The sequence below is a fragment of the Strigops habroptila genome, chromosome 1, assembly GCF_004027225.2.
Source record: "Strigops habroptila isolate Jane chromosome 1, bStrHab1.2.pri, whole genome shotgun sequence".
NCBI lineage: Eukaryota > Metazoa > Chordata > Aves > Psittaciformes > Psittacidae > Strigops > Strigops habroptila.
This window is the reverse complement of record NC_044277.2, coordinates 146229791-146257580: the sequence shown is the minus strand read 5'-3', so window position 1 is coordinate 146257580 and position 27790 is coordinate 146229791. Positions and strand designations below refer to the sequence as shown.

Below are 27790 nucleotides of genomic sequence, written 5' to 3'. Positions count from 1 at the left end.
AAACCCTTAAAACAACTCATAGCTGAACCCATTCTGAAATCTTTTCTTGACTTTAGTGAGATCTGGAAAATATATGCGAGTAGGTAGATTCAGTTATTAATTCAGTACAAAAGGTTAGTAATCTTAAGCAGTAAGCTGGCTGTGTCTGTTTGACGTTGCAATGTAGCCCAGTGTTAGTCTCCTTGTTGCCATCCCTGTCTCCCACGTGTGGCAGGATCTTTTGCCATGGTGATATGCTCTGCCACGCTGAAGTGCTAAGGGAGACAGGATCACTGGAAGGATTTTTTACTTTTTTTACTTTTTTTTGTAATCTGGCCAAGACCACCACCTACTAAACTGTTTCAGGTTGCTTCCTAGCAAATATAGCATGTTTGATTACCTGAGCTACAAAACCTAAGCTTTGGGTGATGGGGTGATACATTAGATATTCTGGGCCCAAATTACAGAGCAACTTAAAAATAAAAACCTAGACCTCAGAGCTTATGGACGTATGGACAGAAGGCAGCCTTGCAGGGAACCTGTGCTAAAATGAAACAAGCTACAGCTTTACATAGCTCATATACCAATTCTCTTTTAATCCTTTGTTGACCATCCTTTTCACGTCCTGAACACTGACTCAAGACAAAGGGAGTTTCACTACACTACAGCTGGCAGAATTTGGTATTCTGTATTTGTGCATGTTAGTGCTCACAGTGATTCATCATTTAAATTGACTTTTCATTTCCACGTGTGTCCTGCAGAAACATTAGCATTCTCAGATAGATGCAGCCTGTACATTAGGCAGGGATGACTTTTTTGTTACTTGTTCCTGATAGTTACTCTGATAATGGACACCTAGACCATGGCTACAGCTCTAGGACACCCACAGTATATTGATAAATTAAATGATAGATTGATAATAATAATTATTATTTATTAGTATCTTAACAGAATAATAACCCACTGCTCAGATTCCAAGTCATAATAGAAAGAAATATTTAAACATTGCTCCAGATTGATTTTGGAAAAGAAAGAACGTAGAAGTTGATGGTGCTGACAGATACCAATGTACACCAGATTATTATATCAGTTACTTCAGCATATCTTAAGTAATACATATATACATCCTATGCAATCAGAATGTATCAGAAATAATTCCACTGCAGTCAAAGAAGTTACATGAGGCTAAAGTCTTGGTGTATGAGAGGCTGGAGAATCAGGGTTTTGTGGATCAGTCTTTTCACCAACCTTTTCCTGATATGCCTCTCTAAAATCTATACCTTTACTTCAGTAACGATACTGGTAAATACCATGACAGCTCTGAGCTGTTCCTATTTGTCTTCTGAAATAAGAAGGGAATAGTTTTCCACCTGATATGCCTGCAGCTCCCATTGACAACAGGTCTGGCCCTTGTGATGTTGCATGCTGGAACACTGATTTCCTTTCCACCAGGGAAACCAGTAGCAAACACTGGAGTCTGTACTTAGGACTTGCTGTGGTTGAGGTTGAGATCTGTATTTTAACTCTTTGCATTTGCTGGACTACACCCTTTCAAAAATAACTCTTAATTTGAAATTCTGTAACTCTAATTTCAGTTAAAATATGTATTTCTGCTGTTTATTAAAATTCTGAGAAAAGCTGTTCAAGATACACTGAACAAACTAGAACTTCTTAGTTTCTGAGCAAGACGATGGAACTGTGTTTTTTGATATATTTAGCTCAAAAGTCTACAGTTTAAAATTGGAAGCTAGCCAGTAGTCATGCTAATACACATTTGTGGCCAAATTTTAAATAAACAGTGTGAAAACTAGTTATCATCAATTAAAAATCATTTCTGAACAGGACTATTTGTTAGACCTCTTTTGTCATCTGCAGAGAACATTTTCCCTCTCTGTCAGTTATGTCGATACATTTCTTTTGTTGGGGTTTTATGGGACAGTATAAGAAAGACAGTTATTACAATGTTTTGAGATGATTGCCTCTGCACATCCATCGGTATGACATCAGTAGGCTGTCCAAGTACCTGGGCTCACAGTACTCCAGGGAATTCAGCCCTTCAGTTCTACACTGTCTGCCATTCATTTACTTTGCTGAATTGAACATTTGCAGTATCTTTAAAGCAAACTAATCCAAGATAGTAACAATTAGAAATATGGCAAAAAGATACATAAAAAAAATGGTATGCCCTTTAGTGTTGTGGTTTCTCCAGCATTACTTCTGCAGCCTATTATACCCTGCAAAGTCTTAAATCTCATATATGAGTCTCTGTCCTGTTTTGTGCCAAGGTAAGGCAGAATAAAATAGGCAGCTGTGCTGCCCTTTTTCAGCCTGTGTAATAAACACGTAAAACTGAGAAAATAAATAACAACTGCAAAGATAAAAATTCACCCCAATTACCTTTACCAAGTGTGAACTTTAACACTCTATTGAGCCACACAGAACTATCTTAATAGTGCTGGTACAAAGCACAGGCAATGTATTTCATTCCTCTCTCTTCACATCTTTCTGTTAAATAGTTAAAAAACAGGAAAAAATATGCTAATGTAATGTGATTGTTGTGTCATATCAGGGGCAATGTGAGTTTCCTATAGATTAATGTATTTAGCTAAATTAAGTACTCTTGAATTTATTTTTTAGGTTTCATTAGTTGTCATCACAATTAAATATTCAACCAAAAAGTAAAGTGCAAAAAATTATGTCTTAGTAATTTATGACCTTCCCAAGAAAAAAGGAGAATGTCCAACACCTGCATTAGTCTCAAGCTCTCAGCTATGTAAATCTAGCTTCAGCAATAACATAGGTCCTAAATGGAAATGTTATATTAAAATAATAAGCTGGTTTAGTGTTGATGCTGTTGGGTTTATTAGCTGAAGTGAATCTACAGCAACCAGAACAAACGTCCAATATAGGTATTTTCCAGGCCACAGGGAACTGTGGAGATACGGAAGGAAAGGTATTCTCTGTTGTTTTCCCTTTATCAAGGGGGAAAATGAAAGCAGAGCATATCAGACAGAGTTGTAAGTGGTGGCATAAACTCCATTAAAGTAGACTTGATTCAGTAGCACTGTAAGAAGGCAGCTCTGTTCTAAACACTCATCATTTTCTTTTCTCTTTCCCCAGCTTGATCACTATCCTCCAACAAGTTACAGCCTGCCAACAACGTCTGATACTCAGTTCAATTCCCCAAAGGCACTATTCCTAGGAAAAGTTATAGGTAAGATTTCATTTTATACCCAGGACAATGATGTGTGCCGTGTTTGCAGCAGGACACTTGCTACACATTCTTGGCTAGAAAGTGGTAATATTGGAGTTATACCTAACAAAAGGGTTATGTTCACCTTGTCACATAGGCTGATGTGCGCAAAAATAAGTGACTGCCCAATGCATGGGAAAAAACAGATATGAGTAAAGAGACACTTGTAACATCATGTTTGTGAAGTTCCATTACCCTCTGTGTCAGGTGGAGGGAATACAAGGAAATCATTGAGACCACTACAAAGAGATATTGAAGTTGCTTTGAATCTTATCATTCACTGTGAAGTTATCATATGTTTTTTATAATCCGTGCAGTCAGCATTCTTATCCCAGTGCATCATCTTGTGGCATAACTGTCCCTCATCACTCTGGCAAAACTGCTGCTTTCTCACCGTGAGGCCCAGCAGCGAGGTCCTTTGGAAGTCTGTAACACCTATAGCAACTGTCATCTATGCATTTTCCATCCCTTTTATGGACCTCATTGTTATTTCCCAGTGCAGCAGCTTCCTGGCCAGCTCCCCACCTGCACTCGAGGCAATGCACATCCATCTTAAACTGCCTTAGCCTCACTTTTAGGCCATCCTAATCTCCATTGCTGAATTTTTCCACTGCTGGCATTTTACATGAATTCCCAGGGTCACTCACTTCAGGAATCAGTTATTCCCCTGACATTTACAGCATTTAAGGAGGGCTTTTTCCCCTTCTCAGAGATAAGGGGATATTATTTCCTCTAGTGCTTTGTACAGGGATGTGGTTGCTTGAACTGCAGTGAAAGGTTTAATCCAGAAAATTGCAAACTTGTCTTTGCTTAGTGGGGTGAGGCAGTAATCCGTGAAGCCCATGCACTGATTTTTGAAGTGTAAAATGAAGTGACCACATAGCTAATGTGACTGTGTGAAGATACACTTTTCCTTTTGTTTCATTTTTAAAATTTAACATGCTGAACTTACATGAAATAGGAAATGAACTATTTTCTGGTACTCTCCAAATCAGTTCTATAGATAGTACAAAAGACAATGAGGCCTGATTTTTCATCACTGTAAACTGGGTGCATTCCTACCTCACCTCACTGAATTAAGGCAGTCGGACTGGAGCTGACTCTGCCTCCGCCATTAATTCAAGTGAGGAGACAGAGGGGTTTAGGAGGAGCATTTAGCAGCTGGAACAACTCTGCAGGCAAGGAATGGGGCTTGGCTCTCTCCTGCCAAGTGATTGTGAGCAAAAATATCAGCTGAAGGGTGTTGCAGTGTCCATCTCCTGTAATGGATTAATTGCTAGAGAGTTTGTATTTCCTTCGATATGGCAGCATGTGTCTGAGAAACTACCTGATATGGCAGTACTGCCTCCACTGCTCAGCCCTGTAAATAAGCTGAACTTTTTTGAATGGTTGTTTGCAGGCAATGCTTTGGAGGAGGCTTGAGTGAGAAGTGTGAGAGAGAGAAAATGGAGGTAGGCATACAACAGAGAAAAGACTGCAGCATAAGAGATAAATAAGAGTGAAGGGAAAGAAAAGGACAACTAAAACACAGAAGAAAACAGTGCACTGTACACTGTGGTGTGAAAAGAAAGAATGGAAGAAACAGAAATTGAAACAGAAAGCAAGAAATACTGTTTACACTATACTCATTTTAAAATACCCTGAGTGCAGACACAACTCTGCAAGGAAAACACTTCTTAATCCTTTGAATTGCTGAGCTGGCAGGTGAACTAGCAACAGTCAAGTAACCACATAGATGAAACTGTGACATAGACAAGAGGTTTACTCTTTGCACTGGTTCTTTCTGAGCTGAATTTGTAAGCAGGTTCATAGCATTATAAAATCAAAGTCCACCCAGCTGTCTCCCACATAACCCTATGCCCTAGTGCTGGGTTTTTTTACTGTGTTTAAATACATTCTGAAAAAGTATTTAGGCATTCATGGAGAATAAAGGAACTGCAAGAACAGGGCAGCTCAGAGGGTCCCTGATACAACCTTTCATGCCTAGGATGCTTGCTTCGATATTGGCAGTGACTAAAAGGCATGGTAACCATCTGAGAGGGCCCAATAAAATCATTTATTGACCCAGTTCTGTTCCTAAAGATCTAAACCCACAACCCCTCACATTTGCCTCGCAGTCGTGTGTGCGGTTGGAAATAGTTTTAAGTCTCTTGTGACTGCTTCAGTTGGATCCTACCAAGTGAGTAATGAAGCTTGGTAAAAGAACAGTATCTGCGTTCTGACTGTTAATGTTGAAAGCTTGATCATAGGACTTGTTGGACCGTTTCAAAATACAGATGTATAAAAAGAAAAAAAGATAGCAGAGGTCAGTGAATAGAATTTGATTTTTGCTGTGTAATGAGAGAAGTTTTAAATACCTGGGAACTTACAATTTATGTTCCTCTCGCTCTTTATAAATATGGTAACCTGACAAGAGCAATTAAAAGCAAGTATCAAATCTCAAAGTTGAAAGAGTAAACATAGTCCTGATAATATCTGTCCCATAAATACATATAATACATAAATACATATGATAGAGTTGAAGATTATCATCAGGAAGCATAAAGCAATCGCATCTATTAGTGATGCCCACCTTCAGCTCCTCTGCTAACTTAAGAACTGGGAACAGGGAAGGGTCTGGGGATACCCTGAAGGGGTGATTGTTGGATAGGTTGTATTTCTGTTTTCCTGTGCTACTTGATTTTAAGCCTCAGACAACCGTTTCTGAAGATGCTATTTGTCATCCATTCTGCACATTTGTTATATTTTGTACATCTCTGGGAATGAATACTTTATTTTTTAACAGCATAGGTTTATGTTAGCACATTGGGAATATGTTTCGTCTGCTTCCTTTTCTCTGCTTATGTTACTGTCTTTGCGAAAATAGGATATTAAGCAAAAGAGTGAATGAGTAATAAAGAAAAAAGAAAACCTTTCTATTCTTGCTGACAAAAAAAAAATGAACTTCCTGATGTAAAATTGTTATGCAACTGACCATGTCTATTGATCAGCTTTACTGTGCAATTCTTAGAGTAGTGTTGGATGAGGGGAGAGCATAATTAACAAGGTTACGTGAGTGCAGCAGTTTGAAGGGCAAAGTAGAGGCAGAATCCAGTATCTTTAAAGCTTCTAATTGTCACATCATATTGGCTAGGCATATTTCAGTGGCCCAGAGGGATTAACATCAACATATATCAAGTTACAATTTGTACCCACCTGCAATTACATTCTCTAAATGGACAATATGGGAGTAGCTTCCTGCTGGTCTGTCATCAGTCGCATTCAGTTTCTGTTGTTCTCATTCTATGCAATTCGTATTTGTCATCAGAAATGAATGCAAGGTGCTATTTGTAAAGACAGATGGGTTTTTGAAGAGTACTCTGGAACAATCCTGCTAAGAAACTGATCTTCTGCCTGTCTTATTTCCATTTTTATTAGGGTTATTTGCATAGGAACATCTGCTTCTGCCACAGCTGTGATTGCTGTGATAGCTCATCTGCTGCCAGTCAGAAACAATCACTTGTACAACACCTAGCACAACACAACACCAATCTCTGCTCTAGGTGTTACAACAATATGGCTGATTAATAAAATGGTGGCCAAATGGCTCTGTGCCTCGTAACTGTTCCGAATATTTTCTGTAAAGCAGGAGGGTCGCATCAGAAACAAAAAGAAATGATTGAATTGCAGCTGCAGTCAGGGAGCATTTCTTCTTTAAGCTGAGGTGTTTTCGGCTTTCCTGAGATAATTTCCGGAAAACTTATTGTTCACTGGCTTGAAAAACACTGATACAAAATATTTTTAGCCTTCTGGGAAACCAGAGGTAAAGGCATTCAGTATGTGATTCGTACCCAGGTAAAATGGATTATGATTTGAGGTGTGAAATAAAGCTGAAGGAGACAATGAATGAAAATCCTATTTTAAATGAGTGTATAGTAATAAAAATAATAGCACTACAGGAATGCAGGATTTGGTAAAAAAGAAGGGAATTGTTAATATTTCAAGGAAGTTCTTTAATCTCTTATTTAAACATACTTGGGCATTGATGGCTGACACAGACGAGGTAAGAAGGAAAAGCTGGCTATGTGGATGGTCAGCTACGAAGAGGAAAAACAAGAATTAGACAATGTGACAGGTAGTGTCACACAGCATGGATCTGATTCTACGTTTTCTTTTAGGCTGCAACTTGAGACTCATTTCTGAGGTAAGATAGAGCAGAGCTTTGGTTTTCCCGTTAGTGTAGTGGTTTTAGATGTGATGCTCAGGTTTGTCTTCACATTCTTTTTGGATACCTACACCAATTTCTGTTATGTGAACCTGCTATATAGGCAACTGATGTCATAGTTTGTACTTTATTACTGAAAGTGGAGTATTTCTTTGGGTTTTAGTATGCATTTATAAAGAGTTAGCTACATGTAATTAAATATGATTTTGTAAAAGTATCACTCGGGTGAACAGAAATAATTTTAGTTTCCTAGTAGGATATTTGATTGAGCACAGGAACACCAAGCTCAGGCGAGAGTTGATCTTGAGAAAGTAAAGGAAATGTGCTCCTTGTGTGTTTTTTCTCTCTACCAACCACTCCAAATCTAATGATATTTCAAAAATACTTAAATATTCACTTGGAAGCAATCAACATAATGCAAGATACCTATAACATAGATTATCAATTTCAAAACTGACAGCTGTCCTTGCAGCTAATCTGTGTAGATACCTTAGTGCTCTTCAGGTACTTCGAGTAAGAGTAGTGAATAGGGAAATACCTTCCAGGTTTGCCTTGCTTCTTACAAAAGCAGCTGCCATCACTTTACAATTAATGAGAGATCCTGGAAATCAACCCCAAGGGCCCGCAGTCTTTTCTCAAAAGGTGGTTTCCTCAAGAGGAAAAGGTAGAAGGTCTGTTTCTACATATGTTATTTCCCTGGTGTTGATAATAGGATTTTTTATTGTTCTCTTGCTGGACTTTCTCTGTTTCTTTACCTGCGTGGTGAAAATAAGAACTGGTTAGGAGACATTTCTTTGAATTCATTGTGACATTCGCTGCCTTGGACTGATGAGAGGTAAGATCAGCTTACATCTAGCCAAGTAATTAGTTTCAAGTAGTATCTAGCACGCATGTAACAGAATGCAAGAGTGTCCTAGTTCCTAAATTATAAAGTTCTTTTCCTTTATGCTTTAAGACATCTCAGAAAATTGTTTCATATAAATCACTCTATGGAATCTTGTGGAGAAAATAATCCTATTGCTTTGCAGTTCTTTCCAAAGTATGCATCTCTTCACTCAGAAAAGAATTTTAAATAGTGGAGATTGTAAAGGCATTTAATTTAGTTAGTGCCATTTTGAACAGAGTATTCATGGAAGTCTTATCTGACATTCAAAACCATGCGATAACATTATTTAAAAGTAATGGAATAAAATGAAAACTTAAACCTCAGTAGTTAGAGTGACCTTTTCCTAGCTTCTGTGTTTTATTAAGGTGTCATGTCTTAGTTATACAACTTTCCCCTACTCAGGAAGAGAGGAAGAATTTCACCTGCATTGTGTAGTATCTAGTACTTACTTAATTTCAAATGCAGCTACTTTAAAGGGTCAAAGAGGGGACCTGAATATGAAAAGGTCACAAAGGCATCAATAAAACCTGCTGTTGGCCCTATAAAATTACAGTGGCATAGATAGCAGATTTGGAGAGCTGAGAGTACCTTCAAAGCTTGTAAATCATAAAACAAAGTGTTAACCAATGTGAAAATTGAAAGCCAAAGGTATACATGAAGTACAAATTGAAAGCATGTTACGGTTTTTCTCCAAATATATTTGAAGGAAGAATCAAAAATCAGAATAGATCTCCTCTAAAATAATAGAAAGACAGAATTGACAAAAATTTGTCTTTCTTAGGGCAGTGCACAAGTCATTACATTTTATGTTATTTTACCTAACATGGGCAAGCTCTGCCCATGGCTCCACATAGAAAACATGCAAAAGTAATGTGAGTATGCACGCATGTTTTGATCAGAAACAGCTGTAGCAATGTCCATTCTGGCCAGATTATTTCAGATGAGGGTGCAGATTGCCTACATGCCACTCCTTGTAAGGACAGGTAAAGAAATGATGTGTAATTCAAAACTCACTCATTGTTTGACAATTGGAAACAACCCTCGGTTTTATCTGATGCTTGTTTCACTCAGGAAAGTGAAGGCAATGGAGGGGAGGGTGTCAGAACAAAACAACTCATAGCCTGACAAAAATATTTCAATTAGAACTCTCATATTTGATCAGATCAATGGTAATCTCTCCAAGAGATTGTGTGCCTCTGAGTCTGTGGTCTGATTCAGGATGATTGTCAGACAGACAGAGAAGTGACTTGTGTCCCTTGTTTTGGAAGATCCCAGGGATCAAGTCAACCCTCTCCCTCAACAGCTGTCCTAGATTTCACTGCCATCAGTAGTAATTTGAAGTTACCTATGTCATCTTCTGACCAGCAGTCCCAGAGGTTTCCCAGAGCCTGGAGAAAGTTTGCTTAGATTGCTGGAGAACCTGGGAAGGGCAAGGGATGTGAGAGTTTCTGGGGTATGAACTAGATTGGAATTTCATGGTATGTGCTGCTGTGCCTGAAATAATAAACCCCAAATGGAAAGTAGGACCATAGACCTTAGCCAAGTGCTGCACTAAAGCTCCTTCGCACATTGGGGTTCAGAGCTGCCTTAGGTCTGGATGGCTTTCATTCTCTCAGAGAGGTCTGAACGTGTCCATGCAGATAGGTTTTAAACTGTACAGCTTTGCAGGATGAAATTTATCTCAGTTCAAAGGCTCAACACAAAATCTTTGCACTACTAAACTCTGTTTTAATCCACAGCCTTAAGTAGGCATTATGTAGAATGTAACCTTTTATAGAGTGTAAAATAAGCCTATATTGTGATGCTGTTCTTTGCACAAATCACCTGTTCTACATGATTATAATCAAGACATAGTAAAATAAACATGTTCCTCAAACAATATTAAGTCATGAATAAATGTGAAGATAAGATAATCTTTTTGTAGGTACTTTATATAGAACTATGAATTCATAGGCTAAATTATTCATGGTGAATAATTTGCTTAACTCACACTATCGCAGAGAGTAGAGAAGGAAGGAGGGGAAGGAAGTAAATGATGGGAACATAATTTAGCACTTCTCTGTTAAGCCAGACCTTTGACTGTAGGTTACTTTGCATTTCTTTTAAGGGAAGAGCTTTTGTTACAGAACCAAACCCCGACTGATGTCTTATTTTTAAGTGCTTCTGCCCTATATATTCTAAAGCTATATATATTACACTCTTTAAAGAAACCCTTTCTGATAGATACAGCAATGTATTCTCTATCTGCATATTTCAGGGAACAGTTAAAACACCATTAGTTCCCACAGAAAAGGAACACATTCAAAAGATTGCTCATGTCATTTCCAGTGGTTTCAGCTATGTCCCTGCTGAATGGGCATTCTAGTTGCACCAGTGACCTTGCTCGAAAATTGCCATAGCAGTGTAGCTGTGATACCACTCAGCATGGATTGGTTGTCCCTGGATATTTGCATGGTATTAAGGTGTGCTTAGAAGGAAGACACTGCAGATCAGTCACCCCACACCCATCACTGCTGCTTGCTGTGTCTCAGTCACCGGAAACAAGCTACAAACATAAACTTTATTCAGATTTTTGCACCACCTATGTTTTCCGTGTGCTGTTTCATATATGGGGAGACATTTCAGGTAAGTTTTTGATCTTTCAAGCTGGGACATGGCAATCACTAAAGAGGGGAAGGCGGGATCTTACCCATTGTTGAAGGGAGGAGTTGTTTACTAGCTGGTGAAATGCAGGGGATCTAGTCTAACAAGCAGGCTAACAATGACCTTTATATAGCTAAGGAAATGAAACATTGTTTAATTTTAATAATTTGGATTGTTTTCTGGATCAGAAATAATAGAATGATGACCCAGGGATGATCTAAATTCATCTGAAAAGGCATACATGGTGAAAGATACTCCTGATTCTGCAGTGGAAACTCTCTTTGCTGGTGTGTTTTTTGATGGAGGCTTTGGAATGGTTCTGTCATGTCTGTCTTTTTCCATCTGAAGGTATCGTATCTTATTTGAATAATATGTTTTATAAAAAATTTAGCACTGTCAAGAATATAGTGATGTATAGTACTAGGGATAGTGGAGTGCAGTATGGCACTAGGGACAGCACTGTTTTTAAATAGCTTCCTGAATTAGATTCAGAGTTTTTCTGCAGCATGGTTGATAGGCTACTCATATTGCAATTTAGTTTTTTATTCTGACATTAAATCTGACATATTAGTAGCAGTGTTGTGCCATTGACCATAACAGTTACTGATCCTTACATTCAGTTGCCATAATAAAATTCTGTTTGATCTTCAGCACGGTTAGTGTTCATGGCTAGTTCATGAACACCTCATTTAAACAGGAATAAACTCACAACTTTCTTTTTAGAGAAGCCTGTTTCCTCTCCCACAAATGTACACCACTTTCCAGAAATCCTTCCTTTATGACTAAAAGAAGTGGTAAATGCTCCATCCGTGGCAGCGTTCAAGGGCAGGTTGGACAGAGCCTCGGGCAGCACGGTCTCTAGGGTGAGGCATCCCTGCCAGTGGCAGGGGGTTGGAACTGGATGATCTCAAGGTCCTTTCCAACCCAAACCATTCTATGATTCTATGACTACATGAATTTACAAATTTATTGCAGTGATTCTCAGCTACTGAAGTATCAGGGTTGTACTCCACTTGGAAATGAAGCAGTTAAGTAAGGTTACAGTCAAACTTCCACTAAGAGGTAATACTTCTATTATTTTCAGTCTAATAGCAAGGTAACACATCCTGTCACTGCTTTTGTTTCTTTTGTTACTCCTTCCAATTTTCTGCTTTCTTCAGAGAATGTTCAGAATTTTACCACTGATCCTCCCTGCTTTCTCTTTTTTTTTTTTTTTTTTTGTTTTTTGGAGAGATTGTCAGCTGCCTGATTGTTACATGAAAGTGCTGCTTGATCTGTGGTATTGTCTCCTGACCCTTTGTACCAGCTACAGAATCCAAACCATGTAAAGGTTTAAGCCTAATGCGTACAGCTCTTCAAAACTGTCCAGGGAGAGAAGCATACTTATCACTGAGTGTCAGAAAAATTGTTTAAAATATTCAGTCTAGAATGACCCCCCGAAAAGCCTTTTTCTCTTAGAATAATTTGAAAGGGATTCGTCGAGTTGTAGGTGGTGAGACACGTCAGAAATACTGATACTGTGAGACATCTTCAGGGAAAACCACTACTACAATTACTAGTGTAATTCATCAAGCTTTCATATCTCACTCAGCCAAATTTGAGTTGATTGCAGTTTAGCACCTTGAAAATATGTACTTAAATCAGTAAATAGTCACTTACCATAAAATTAGCATAATTGCCAGCATCCTTTGGCTACTGGCAACCTCTAGTTGTTTTCTTGCTTCTACACTCTCATGGGATTCTTTGCAAGACAGTCAGTAACATGATGGACGAAGATGGGAACAGTCTACTCTGTCTGTATTAATTAGACTGGGAATTAGAGACCGTCTTTCTGCTTTTCATAGGTAACATCTTGGGTTTCCCTCTGATCTGAACAAAAAGATGCATTTAATAAGATAATAGAGAAAGAAACTGGCAGTTGAAAGTCTGAAGTTTATTCCTCAAATGGCTTTCCCGTATTAGGTGTAAGTAGGTTATCTTATTATCTGTCCATCAGCTGTTCCACCCCTAACATGGATGCTTAATTTCTCAGAGGTGCTTGTAATGCTCATTAACTTGCTGAAATAATTGCTAAAATAACTGATAGTTTAAATACAGGGCGGGTTGTGCTGTTTTCATACTAAACGTTTCTACTGAAGCTTTAATGTGTTAATCTAAAGAGGAATTCAGCAGAGAGTGTCTTGTACACATTGAACAATAAAAGTAGGAAATGTAAGTTTAGCAAAGATCTGTAGGAACCACTTTGAGGACTTGATTCTAATGCACCCTATATTTTGGTGTTTCAGATAATAACAGCTGTATTGTGTAAAAGGAGTGCTTTTTCATGCATATCACATGCAAGGTTCTTAGTTTTCATATGTATCAGATAAGGTTCTTAGTTTTAGTCATGAGATAATTTAGAAGAGGAACTTATTCCACATTAGATCATTGCATTTGGATTTGGTGTTTCCACCCATATGAAATATAAAATGTCTGTGAGGAATAATTGAAAAAACTTTAGGTGTTTTTTTCCTACCAGAAACTTTAGCATCACCTCCACTTGCATATTTATCTGGATGCAGCAGACATTGCTTTTAAAGGAATGAAATTCATGATGGCAATCAAGTCTCTCAAAACTGATCAAGTATTAGGGTCAGAAAGTGAGCTGGTGAAAGCTGGAGGTGCCTCCTCTGCCCTAATGACCAGTGAAAGGTATACCGGCTGCAGGGCTGTCCCTTCTGTGGGAAGAGGTGGTAAGGGTGTATCAGCAGTGGAAACTTCAACCATAAGGAATGTGTTGAGGGGACAGCAGAAGGGAGTGGGGAGAGGGGGAACCAACCATCTGATGTTTAAAACTGCAAAGAAAAGCATTTGTTCTAAGTGTCTGAACACTGTGGCGTGAAAAGAGCTGAAAACAGCAGTGTTACTTTCATAAAACCCCAGCCAAAAAAAATAACAGCAACAAAAAAGGCAAAAACTAATAGAGGCGAAGTGATGGATGTAACAACAGAATAAATGATATAGCTGTTGATTATATTTGAAATAAAACAGGGAAGAAAGGAGCAACTGAAATGTGAATAAAGAGGAAAAACAGTGGTGAATAAGGAGGATGGGGAGAAAGCACTGAATGGGAAACCATAATAGATAGGTGATGACCTGTATCACATAGTGAGCATCAAATACTTGAACAGTAAGCTCTTGAGACATGTGGTGCCAAACATGGAGTAAAATACTTTAGGCTTTACTCTGGATAAGCCATCAAATTCTACTTAAAATCTGCATTTCTTAAACTGACTTACCAAAAGACTCTGCACATTTTGTGGAGAGCTTTTCTCTCTAATTCCTCAGGTCTTGGAGTTCTTTCTTCTACTATTAATTCTCTGGCGTCCTTCTCTTATTCATACTGCAGATGATTCAGCACCTTAAGACAGCAAAGATTTGGCTTCTCTGCCCTTATAGTTTAACATAAGTGTATTTTGTGATGAGAACTTATATGAATCTTAAAGCCTGATAGAGGTTGATTTTCATATGGTTATTTTTTCCTATATATAAATATATATAAGCTAAACAAAAATTCAAAGACAATGATACCAAGCAGACTGTAGAAAGAAGCCGATTTCCTCCTAGAATGTGTGCGTGTTTCAGCATACTAAACACTGCAGCTTCTTTATCAATTCAGATACCATTTCTCATCTTACAGTGAAATCTGCTCTGAATGTTCTTCCATTCTGGAGATTTTACAGTTCATGCCTTTCTGTATATATTAATTAAATATCTAATTTTCTAGTTGCATCTCTGATTTGAATCTAATGTTTTGCCAGCTTATACAATATTACCCTTGTGATTGGAAAGAATAAATTCATTCCTTGAAGAAGGGAATCATGTCTTAAATATGCTTTTTTTCTTTCTTTTTAAAAAAGAAAATCTTATTTTAATGATCTCATTTTCTTCTCTTTCATATCTCACCATAATCAATCCTTTATCCCTTTTTACCCTCAGTGCATTGTTTTAGAAATGGAAGGGGCATTCATCCAAGTTAAAAATGAAATCTCAAATCAGCAGGAAATAAATCTCTTCATGACATAGAGCTGCAGCATTTCTCTTCTTGTTAAGAGACTTCAGGCACTCCAAATGAAGTGAAGTACCCAATTATTAGATTATGCTCAGACTTCATACTGTGATATACCAACAAGAGGCATTTCTGTTCTGTGAATTTTATCAGGGCAGCTGGGAGATGGTTGGAAAAATGTTTGTGCTTCCAGGGTTGTCATTTTATTGCCTCCCCCTTGCTTCTGCTATTGGACAAGAGTTCATTTTTAACTCATCTGTGAAATATCCATAGTGAAAGCTTCTTGTATTTGCACAAAGCCATGTGCTGCTGTAGGACAGCTCCTCACGGGCCTGGTTTTGAGTCCTGGCAAATGCTGCTCTTGTGTTACGCTCTTAGACATCATATCACTGCTGTTCTGCAGTGGTTCACAGCCTGATGAGCAACTGATATTAAAAATAGAGACTGTTTCCCAGTTTTATGTCCCCTACACATTCATCTACTGTTTATCTACTGTTTTCACTTCTCTGCTTCCCTGCTGTACAGCTGGGGCATGTCCCATGTCTAATCCAAGCCTCCCTTGGTTATAGCTTTATTTTGTACAAGCAAAGTCTTTTCCTAAGGCTGTTTGGGTGCTTTTTAAGGCTTCTTGAAATATCCACATGATCAGCCAGCCTCTGTCCTGGTAAACTTGCTATAAAGGCAGCATATATTCAATGGAATGGAGACAGTGCTGGAGAGCGTTCTGGCAGGATCTAAAGGCAGTTGTGCAGTGCATTTGTAGCATCAGCTGGAATAATGTAGTAGGAAATAAACCCAGCTGCTAGTTTGGGATTTGAGATCCAGAGTTTCAGAAATGTTCCAGATAGCACAATGTCATCTGTCTTTGCACAGCTGCAAAACCTGCAGTGGTAACAAGATGATGGCAGCAGTAGCCTTCTGACGGACCAAAGAAACACGTGGCTGAGCTGTGGAGGTATCACAGCAGCTCTGTAAGCATCCTGTCAGTCCAAGTACATTCTACATGGTCAGTCTTGGTAATAAATTTTACCTGAACAGGATGTTAAATAATTATTTTTAATGAGTTTTTTAATATTGTAAAACTCAATTATTTTTGTAACTTCTAATCAGGAGGAATATTTCACTTTTGTTCTTTTCTGCATAGATAAAGATCCCTGGAGTTTAGTTTTTCTGATTCAAGACAGCTAAGGCATAAAACAAACTCCTGTCTTACTGCCAAATGTCTGTCTCTTTGTGAGCTATACACGAACATAATAGATATTCTTTCATTCGCTCTTTTATCTTTTTATAGACATAACCTGGTTTACATGCTACTCTGGGGAGATGTCAGGCTTGAAGCAGTTCCTGGTTTACAGGAGCAGGTTGCATACTGGAGAGACTGCTGATACAGACTGATGCAATAAGGACGTGGGTTTCTGAATCCATGTAACAAAATTCTTTGATTTAATTCTTCAGGACTGTATAACAATATTTCTTATTCCATCACTGTTCTTGTGTTGAGATAATGTTTAGTAATTTTGCCCCAGTGCAAAATGCTCTCAGGCAAAACACATCTGAGCATGTTGCAAATAGCAGTCCTTGCACCAAACAGGATTGCTTTTGTCCTTGCATTTTGTTTCCCTTCAAATTTGGCCTCTAAATATCAGGCTGATACTCTGTCAAAATCAGGCTGACCTTACCAAAACCATAGGAGTTTCAATTTTACCATTTCCTTTATTTTCCCTTTTAATATCTGGCCCTATTGCAGCCTGTATTGGCTTACAATTGAGCTAAACTATGATGCAATTCAACTAGAGCTTTTAGAGTAGTTTTCAAAGTCGAACTCAAGGGAAATAATGGGAATCCTTGACAATGCCGATGTTACAAAATAGCCTGTGCATGGAAGGATTGTGCTTGCTTTGTTCCTCGCTGTCAAGTTGTGATGCTAGCAATTTTGACAAACTGAAAACAAAATGTGTCTTGTTTGACAGACACATAAGTGTTTTACAACAGGAGTGTGCTGGGTCTTAAAGATCACAATGGTGCTGTGAAGCTCACCTGAATCTTTTTATAATCAATTTAAGATCCATGTGTGCAGTAAATACATGATGTTGGATGTAAGGAGCAGATAGAATACTAAAAAAATTCAGTGAGGAACAGCAGAGTTCAAAAGTGCTAATGGCTGATAGGCTTTGGTGATGGTGACTTTCAAAAGGAAAATGGAAAAGTACCTTCAGGTCACGGCTCTAGATAGTTTTAAATATTAAAATCCTTTTAAACAGAGCAGCAAAGCTGTCATGTCAACTGCTTGAGCAGTGTTGACCTCTGCAAACAGGCTCCACTCCTTGGGTAGGTAATTCAGCATGTCTTTCCATCAGGAGGGATGGACTCTTCAACATTCAGCATTCAACTGTGGTGCTCAAAACACCAGGAAGCAAGAGATTTACCTCTGATGCACTGACACAGCACAGAGGCAAAGAGTAGCAGAAGAAATTTAATGTACTGATTTATTTTATCTCATCCAAATTATTGTCAGGCAACTAAAACTGGGAAGTATGTGTTTATAATGAGGATGATAATAGTCTGTTTCCTATAACAGATAATGGCTGCTGGTTTCCTTTTATCTCTTGAAAAATCTGTTTTCTGACATAACAGCGCACCATATGAGGGGAACACACGAAGCATGTGAAGGCAAAATTGCACTGATTGATTATCCTAAATTCAGTGGTTTCCAGAACAGCAAACTGAGCAGGTGCTGAGTAGGAGAACAAGTGGCTTCCTAGCAGGCGATGACAAGCTGACTTTCCTTTCTTACAGCAGACTTGTAGAAGTTAGTTTTGGGGAATAATTGTTGCCATTTGGATCATCATACCTCAGTAATTAAGATGTAGATTTCCTTCTCAATTGGATCTGTCTTTGGTATTTGCAGTGTGCTGTCAGTGACTAGTGACATTGTTATCTGGGTAAGTAAAAACTTTCTGTACTCATAACAGCAAAAAATAATGGCAGTACTCTTGGAGTTTTGGTCAGTGTTTCTAGCTTACTAAATAATAGCAAATTTGCTAAGTGAATATTCTTATCCTCATTACAGGTGACAAATTCAAGTGACTTGACTTGCTACAAACTAATTGCTCATTTGGCAGTTGTAAAACGCAGTTCCAGCTTTAGTAGACAGATGGCACTGGCTGTGTTTGGTTCTGGATGGAGCCAGAGGGAGCAGTCTGGAGGTGTCTTTGATGGTGCACCCTTCAAAATCATAAAATCACAGACTGGTTTGGGTTGGAAGGGACCTTAAAGCTCATCCAGTTCCAACCCCCTGCCACGGGCAGGGACACCTTCCACTAGAGCAGGTTGCTCCAAGCCCGTGTGTCCAACCTGGCCTTGAACGCTGCCAGGGATGGGGCAGCCACAGCTTCTCTGGGCACCCTGTGCCAGCGCCTCAGCACCCTCACAGGGAAGAATATTTCTTCCTAATGTCTAAGCTCAATCTACCCTCTCGCATCTTAAAGCCATTCCCCCTTGTCCTGTCACTACACATCTTTGTAAAAAGTCCCTCTCCGGATTTGTTGTAGGTCCTAATGGGGCCTTTTTTTCTTGAATTTCTTGAAGCCAGTGGGGCATTTGCCCTTTGGCATCTCTTGAACTTGTGCCCAGGTTCACTTTGTCTTAAAGGGTGTGTTTGCAGAGCTTTTCTGGAAAGGGGGGCTGTATCACTTCAAATGTTCCTCTGCAGATGTCTTTCAATGACGCTGTCATAAATAGTTGGGGGATCTCACTTCATACATGACATATGGAGCAGCAGAAAATTTGCACGTGTTTTCCTCAACTCCAATCAAGTGAGCAATAGACGTTGGTATAATGAGCCAGCTAGAGATAGGCATTGATGTTCCGGTAACATGAAAGAGGTGCCAGAAATAATACTGAAAGCAAGGCTGTATTGCTCACGTTCAAATACTTGATGGAAAAGCTGAACATACTTCTGGAGCAACAGCAGGTGATGACAGCGTACTCATCATTTAATAATGACAGGAGCATTTAGCAAATTGAGTAAGCACTTGTGGCGAGTCCCAGAAATAATTCCACTCCTTCAATTAGAGCAGCCATCAGCTTAAAGGTAGGTTTCAGAGGGAGCGAGAGAGAACCTAGCTAGATAGCATCACAAAACTCTTAATGCTTGTGGTGAAGCACAACTTAACAGATCCATGCAGATTGGAGCAAGAAGCATAAAATAACACAACGTAATCCTGGGCCTCGACCTTTTGGAATAATTTGTTCATTCAGTAGAATCATGTTTAACTCCTTAAAGAAATAGAAAAGGGCTGATTAAAGCAGAAGTTCCCCCTTCCAAATTGTGCTCTGCAGGGTGGATTTTCAAGAGAGTGGTTTACAGAGAGAGCAAGTGCAGCCCCTTTTTTTTCACTGTCAGATGAATGCTCTCTCTGTAAATTGTGTTTTTGTCCAGATCTTCCTGTAGTTATTATTCACAGGGACTTTGAGATCACAAAATGGTGCTATGCAGGACTGTCCATCGGCCTGAACAGTGATGGAGGATGGGTGCTGTAGCATGTTTGTTCCGGAACCCCATCTCAGACTGCAGCTGTGAACAGTGACAATATGATGACAACAAGAAAAATAATCAGGAAATAATTGCGATTATAGCCAGAAGATGTGTTTCTAATCTTGTCTGTATTCTTCAGCCTCTCATCCCCTTTTGAGCAGAAAGAAGAGCTAAATGCACATTCTGCCTTCTCTGTTGGATATGCTGAAGAGAAAGCATCCATTGCTTGTAGCTGTAGTATTTATTGCATTAGAAGATATTATTCACTTATTACATGGAGGGTATCTGGAATCAGGGATTAATCAAGAGATTTTGTATATTCATTCATTTTTGTCCCCAATACTGTATACCTTGCTATAACCATAACATAAAATCTCCATACATGTAAATTCCACACACTTATTCAGGAAGCAAACACTACACTATTTCCTCCATTTGAAGAGTACCTGTTCTCTTCACATCTTTCTCTATTTTACAAATCGAGAGAGAGAGGGAAAGCTCAGAATAGAAGCTTGTGTTTCATTTCAGTAGCAGATCTGGAGCTGTCATAGCCAGAAAGGACTGTTACCTCTGGGTGAATTTTCAGCCTGTGAAACCTCTCTATTGGCTCCAGAAACTTCCTTATGTAAAACACTTCTTCCAGAAAGGGCACCCACTTTGTGTTTGAAGTCATCCCCTCCTTGGGTAGCTTCTTTCAACAGTTACTCTGCTACACCTTTTAAAATTGCAGTTTATTTACATCATGTGTTTGGCTTTTGCTGACACCAACTCCTCCTGTGCCTTTCTTGGCTTGGTTAAAGAGCTCTTCAGCTCTTTGTACCTTCTTAGGTAGCTTCTTGGCTTCTAAGCTTATGATCCATGTTTTGCTCACACTAAGCATGTGTTTTATTGATATCGTGGGTTCTAATGTCATTAATCCAACGTGCCATGAAGGCACACGTGCCTTTCTAAAATGTAGTCCTTCTATGCAGTTACATAACTTGACCAAACTTGTACTCAGAGTCTGACCTTTGAAATTTATTTAAGGAAACACTCTTCTTTATTCATTTACTTGAAGAATTTGTTTATTTACTTACTCATTTTTTCATTTATGTTACTTATAGAATTCTACAATGTTTCTTCCACTCCTTTCATAGAATCGTAGAATAGTTTGGGTTGGAAAGGACCTTAAGATCATCTAGTTCCAACCCCCTGCCATCCAGTAGTCAATCACATCATTTTTTAGCATAGCATTTTTTAACAATTTTCTATATTTTTGAAAGGACCTAACCACTCTTCCAGTCTTCTGTAACTACTCCAGTGCTTAAGGGTCTACCAAATGCTGTAGGAACAGTAATCTCTTCAATTTACACACAGGAGTTCTTTACTACTAATGTCTAGATCTAGGTAAATATGTATGGTTTAAATTTTATTTGTCATTTCCTTCTGATTAAAAGAAACTGTCATATCCTGATATGATACGAGCATAAAGTCTTAAAAGTGTGGAAGCTTGCTCTTTGAGCTACAGACTATTCTTAAATATCCACTTCCACCCATGGATTTCTTCCTGACTCTCTTCCCTCTCGTTGCAGTTCATCATTTGCCTCAGCTTTGGCCAGTTAGGCTTTTTAAAGCACATACATCACATATTGAACATAATCAGGTTATGATTGTTGGTCCCTAGGCAACCACCATCTTCCAGTCCAGTGATTAAATCATCTTTATTCATCATAATGAAGTCCAAACTAATTACCTGCTGTCATAGTCAGTAAAACTGGGGGGGGGGGGGGGAGGGAAATAATTTCTATAATCTAATTATGCTTTACTATTGTCTGCATGGGATCCCAGCACAAGCATCCCAAATGGAAGTCTCTAGCAAACAAGAGGATATTTCCACACACAGCAGACATGCCTGTCATCCCCTTTTCATTAACTTTATTAGCATACATGTCGGGACACTACTTGTAAGATCATGCTGGTTTGAGTTATTCACCAACAGAAATCTACGAGTGATGTACTCCTTCCTATCCCAAATTAACATTCCTGTCCAGCAAATTGGCTCTCAAGAATGTAATTATAAGTGAGAATTTTCCATTCCCTTTGTTTATATCTCAGATTCAGGGCTCATGAACACAGGCAATTAAAAATTGATTCTGGCAGGGTCTTTTCCTCCTAAATTATTATTTTATCATTCCAAGAGGTGGAATAAATACCCTGCACAGAGCTCTCTTCCTCTGCAGCCAAACTGCTTCCAGCTCTTGGGCCAACTCAGTTAAATGGAGTCTGAATATCTCTAAATTGCAGATTGCCATGCTCAGAGACATTTCAACTGTGCTAAACCGAGTGCTTTCACTACCTATGGTTGAACTTGTGCTTGCACAAATTGCGTATCATCTCTGCTGGAATGATTTCAGCCAACCATTCACCAGTTAGCGATTTCTCAGTTACTGATTTTTATTCTTTCATTATAAAAATGGGCAGGTTTGTGCTTTACTTGTGGAGGCTGAGGAAGCTCCCTGAGAGTTTGCTATGTGACATACTCAGACTGACCAGGATATTATGTGCCTGGGCAGAACAGGACCCAATTTTGTTGTATCAAAGCTGACTTGGTTCAGAACAACCAAAGATAACAGACCCCAGTAAAATTAAGATGGCAGCTGGTTTACAGGTCTCAGATTGCAGCCTCCTCAGAAATACATGGCTTGTATGTACTGCTGATGTCAGTTGTGTTCACTAAAGTCCTCCATTTTACATTCTCTTTTAATAAATCCAAATAGGAGAAAGCCCTTAAGTTTCATATTCACTGCTGCTGCTGCTGCTATTTTCTCTCAGGAGATACCAGCCATGCTGAGTTTCTAGTCAAGAGGTGAGCATCACAGAATCCTAAATATGTGATCATTTTATGGTCATATGGTGAGGATGATACCTGCTGGTGCATGCAGTGGTGTTAATGAAACGCTGTGGCAAACACTCTTGAAATTAAAAATTGCATCCTTACTGATACAGCACAAATAAGAAGGGAGGGGAATAGAGCAAAAGAAGGAGGCACCTTTTGCAGGAGTGCAAATGCTTGCTGTGCCAAAAGGAAAATAATTAGAAATTATGATTTATGCTTGAAACTGTGTTTCCAGTGAGTGGTCCCCTTTTAACACAGAATGAGATAGAACAAAAAACCCCACCCTAGAATATGTAACCACTACTGTATCTCTGGAAATGTGAAGAGGAGAAACGACTGCTTTTCTTCTGTGAAATGTCTAAAGAACATTCAGCCTGAAGTGTTGTAGAGATGGAAACTGTGGCTGTTTCTCTACTGGTAACAGTTGGATGATTCAGCAGTGACCTTGTGAAAGTTTTGCTGTTCTATATTGGGCGATATAGAAACATACAGGATCATAGAATGGTTTGGGTTGGAAAAGACCTTCAAAGCTCATCTAGTCCAATCCCCTGCAATGAGCAGGGACATCTTCAACTAGATCAGATTGCCCAGAACCACATCCAGCCTGGCCTTGGATGTCTCCAGGGATGGGGCATCCACCACCTCTCTGGGCAACCAGTATTTCACCACCCTCATTGTGAACAGTTTCTTCCTTACATCCAGCCTGAATCTCCCCTCTTTTAGTTTAAAACCGTCACCCTTTGTCCTACCACAACAGGCCCTGCTAAAAAGTCTCTCCCATCTTTCTCATAGGCCCCTTTTAAGAACTGAGAGGCTGCAGGACGGAGATGGGATACTGAAGTTGTGAGTTGAATTGATGTGGCTAAATGTGATACCACACTAGCTGAGTAAAGACCTTAGGTGAGGTCCTGCTGATGAGTGCTCTTAGCTCTTGTTTGACTTCTGGAGCGACAGCTTATAGGTCCTGTGGTCTCAGGCTCTGGTCCCACATTTCCCCATCCTGGTTCCTCTGAGATCAGTTGCTCCCATTATGGCACACTTCCGGTAAAGTGCTGAATTGTTTGGCTTTACTCGCTCTCTCCTCTCACTGGAGAAAAAGCTGAGCAGGCCCATATATATAACGCTCTGTCCCCTGGCGAGTGCGTTTTGTTGGCTGCAGTGATACTTTCAATCTGAGTCAGTGCTGGCAGCCTCCTGCTCCTGATGCCGTGCAGCATCTGCATGGTGCCACCAGAAGTGCTGTTAGCAATGAGATGAGCAGCAGATTGCAGTGGCCAAGCACAGCCATCCTGCATGAGCTATAGCCTACGTATTGTGATTGGCTTGTGTCAATCCCCAGATTGCATCTGCTTCGTCTTCCTCCCCTCCTCTCCAGCACAAGGGACCCTTTCCCCATTTGGTGGCATGGGTGATGGAGCAGCGATGAGGGGAGAAATTGGTGGTGCGGCTGGGAGAGGAGGAGAGAGCAAGGATGCACTTGTCAGTCTCAGGAGGGGAGAGAGGGAAGAGGTGGTCTCAGAATCTCAGTGTTAATAGATGGATATGGTGTTGGGAATTGGTTATTTTAACCCCTCCTTTTTTCAATGCCCCATAGGCAAGCTGCTGAAGTCTCCATTCTTTCATCTAAAAACTGATGATCAAGTGATCCTAGGAATCTGAAAATTTTTAAACCATTCTATGTAGGCTCTTATTTGGGTTTGCTCATCCTTGTATGCAAGTAAATGAAAAGCAAAAGTACTTGAATTGTACCTTTCACAGCTCATCAAATACCACAATAACCTTCAGCTACCTTTTTTCCCAGGAATGGTTGCTTAACAGCACGGGGCTCATGATGCTGAGCAGCATCTTCTAGAAACACGATTTCAAAGCTTTAATGCCCCTTTAGTGCTAAAAAAACCCCCATCCCCACACAAAACAAAGCAAAACAAAACAGCACCAACGGAGGACTTGAACGGAAGACTTTGGCTCCAGCCGCGCTTGAGGCTCCGGGACCTCCGCTCCGAGGACAGACACTCTCTGCCGCGATCACACACACACACACCCCCCCCCCCCAACTCCCCCCGCCCGCTCCCCCGCCAAATCCAGTCCGTGTATTGCCGTCTCCGCAGCAGGCAGGTCGGGGGAGCCTGCGCTGTGCTCCGCTCCGCTCCGCGTTTTCTGCCTGCTCGGCTCCGCTCCGCACCGCGCGGCGGCCGCTGCCCCGCGGCTCCCAGCCGGGCCACCCCGAGGGCCCGCAGAGAAGGCGGCAGGTAGCCGGGATGGATGGGGGGCAGAGGGGGGGGCTGCCCTGCGAGGCGGGGTACGGCAGCCCACGGCGCTGCTCCTGCCGGGGCACCCCACGCGGGGCTCGGGGCACTCGTGTGATGAGCTGGCGCCAGTCCTCAGCCTGAAGGGAGGAGGCGGCGGCGGGAGGGACGAGGCGTCCCCTTGGCGGGAGGCGGCCGCCGGCGTGCTCGGGGAGGGGGGAGCACCGCTGCCTGCAAACGAGACGCCGCTAGCGAGAGAGGTGGCCCGACCTCTGTGCGCCTGAACAATGCTGTGATGTGTATTGGGAGACGTCGGGATGCCCGCCTCGTGTTTGGGGTTTCCTCACCTTGTCTTATGTGCTTTATCTCTGCCTGGGGTTCAGTTGTATCGGGGGAGCTGGGAGGAAGGGAGAAGGGTAGCTCAAAGGGACGAAGAAGGGCGATCTGGTGTAGATCATCCGGTGCCGCAACCCACCTGTAAGTTTCTGTTTATTTTTGTATGAACTGTCTGTAAGAGAAGCAGGTTAATAAGCGGTCCTGTTTGGCAGGTCTGCTTCCTGATCCAGCTGAGGTGACACTGAGTGCTTAATCTAGTGCAAGATTTAAAGAAAAAAAGCAAATGACAGTATTTCTTGTCAGCATCGAACTTCATCCACCGGTTTAATGTATTTCTATGCTGAAGTAAGCATAAAGAGATGCTATACTTCTAATTATTTTTTTTTTAATATTTATTTTTATTGCAGCCTGATCAAAGGCTTCCCTGTCCCTCCAAAGAAATCCATTAGGTTTGATCTAAGAAACACCCAAAGCTCCGTTTCAGTATTTGGGTGGGAGCACTTGCTTATAGCTTGTTAACAAAGCCATTATATTGCAAATGACATTGTGCCTTCAGATGCTACTCCAGAATACTGTTCCATGCTTGGGTGTAATAATGATAATTATGATAAAGCATGTTGGTAGTGCATAGTTTGATTTAGGCCAGCTGGAAGTGTTCCGTTTACACCATCTAACAAAATGCAAAGGTAGGCACTGAGTTAGTCCTTGCATGTTGTCTGGTCCTCTTCTTCTGTCATCCCTCCACACACCCAGCTCTGTGTCTTTTTATTAAAATGTCTATTATCATTGCCTACTGAGTAAGACTGTGGATGAGCAAATCAAAGAAAGAGCAGAAATATGCACACTGAGCATGCTTGGCATGTAATATTTTGCATCTGATCTGAAAAGCAGTAGAAGTCCAGTTAAGCTATACATACTAAACCTGAGATTGGCAGGACTGGCAAAGAAAGTGTGCTTCCTTACTGTTTCTCAATGAGTGAAATTTGCTGGCTGGCATCAAACCACACCTGTTTCTTTCATCCCCAGTGTATTTGTTCAGTGAGGGAACGGTTTTGGTTTCCAGATCGTGGTGTAATGCTTTCACATTTCATTCTTCATGGAATCATGATTTCTGCTGAGGCGGAGAGGGTCTTCTGCAGGGCTTTGCAACTCTAATTAAAGCGCATGAAGCTCTTTAAACCAAAGAGCTCTCTTTTTAGGTGACTGATACCTAAATTTGATACAGTACAGTCCTGTAACAGTGGAGGGGTGGAGGCGTGCAGTGCATTCCACAACACAAGTTGAGACACTCAATTACCTTGCCAGGCTGCAGCCTTAAAATGAGCTTCAGGAGGTCATTTGTCTCCAGGTGAGTAGTTCAGCACTGGAACTCACTGGTGTGGGATCCTGTGGAGGCCAGAGGCATTACTGGTTTCCAAAAGATTGGACACATACATTGGAGCTCTATAAAAGGCAAGATGCAGCCTTCATCTCGGACAGGTTTAAAGCCAGTGTTTATGGGAAGCTGGAAGAGTGTTCTGGGTGAGGATCATTCTACATACTCTATGCTGTTATACTACTTGTGAATCACCTATTATCAGTCACCTTTTTCTTTGAAGAGAGAACAATGGACTAGATAAGCCATTGATCTATCTAATGCAGCTGTTAAATTTTTATGATCATTTGACATTGTGCATCGAATAGCAGTACTTTACAGGAGTGAATTTATTGTACGCGAGCATTGTTCCAGCAGAGGAAACACGAAACAGTATTTCACATATGCATTCTTGTAACAAAGAAAAGCAGCAAAAGCCTTTTAGCATTTCTTGGATCAACCCCATCAGTGACTTTGAGACGTAATAGAGACTGTTCAGATATAAACTGCTCAACTTCAGATTGTGAATTATACAATACTGGGGGGACAAAGCAGAAAAGAAATTGCTGCTAAGAAATGAAATTGATTCTTTTTCCCTGTGCTGTCCTACAGTATTTTTTCAATTGTTACAAGAAATGGTGGTTTTCAGTACTACAGCCAGGTTGATATTGTCTGTACAAAAAATAGATGCTTCAATCTGAGAAAAAATAAATTCCAAATGAAGAAGTAAAGCAAACAGAATGAAAATGTTGGCAGAAAAATGACCTACTAAGTTCTAGCATTCTCATCCTTGTTGGCATTCTGCTTTTCATTCGCTTGCTATTTCAGGCTTTTGATAACTGAATTAAAATTGCCATTACTTAGAAAGGTCATTGCTTGTTCCTAATGTGGCAGTGTGCGTATCTTCTGAAAAATGTCATCTACCAGAAAACTTTTATTTATATATTACATTGAAATGAAATGTCATATATAAATGTGCGATAGCCATGGCTTTCATAGAAACACAGAATGGTTTGGGTTGAAACGGACCTTAAAGCTCCCTTCCAACCCCCTGCCATGGGCAATGGACACCTTCCACTATTTCTTTTCAATTAAATGAATAAGAAAAATTGTGTGGGACTGATGAAGAAGTTTTATCTTTGTGATACTGACATTCCTAAAAGGGGGTTCTTAACAAACAGATTGAAGATCTTTATCTTTTTAGTTAAACAAACTCCTTAAGAATACATACGGTTGATAAAAAGGCATGTAGGGTATATGGAAACAATGTCTTACTGAAAAATTATATTCCAGTTTCTTCCAATGGTTATTCTAGCTTTTTCGTATCTCCAAGTGAGAGAGGGAGATAAGCAAGGCAGGAGGCAGGCAAGAGAGGGAACTGCAGCCTACCCGTTCTTTGATGAGGCTGCGGTTTTATTCAGCTATTTGA

The 27790-nt window shown here is 40.1% G+C and overlaps 1 protein-coding gene across 1 annotated transcript in view; it reads left to right on the top strand.

Moving 5' to 3' along the window:
- CNTNAP2 (contactin associated protein 2) overlaps nucleotides 1–27790 on the top strand; it is a 1011284-nt gene that overhangs the window by 946103 nt on the left and 37391 nt on the right. The window contains exon 21 of the mRNA XM_030508582.1: nucleotides 3100–3193. Coding sequence (XP_030364442.1) covers nucleotides 3100–3193 — 94 coding nt within the window. The remainder of the gene's footprint in view (nucleotides 1–3099; nucleotides 3194–27790) is intronic.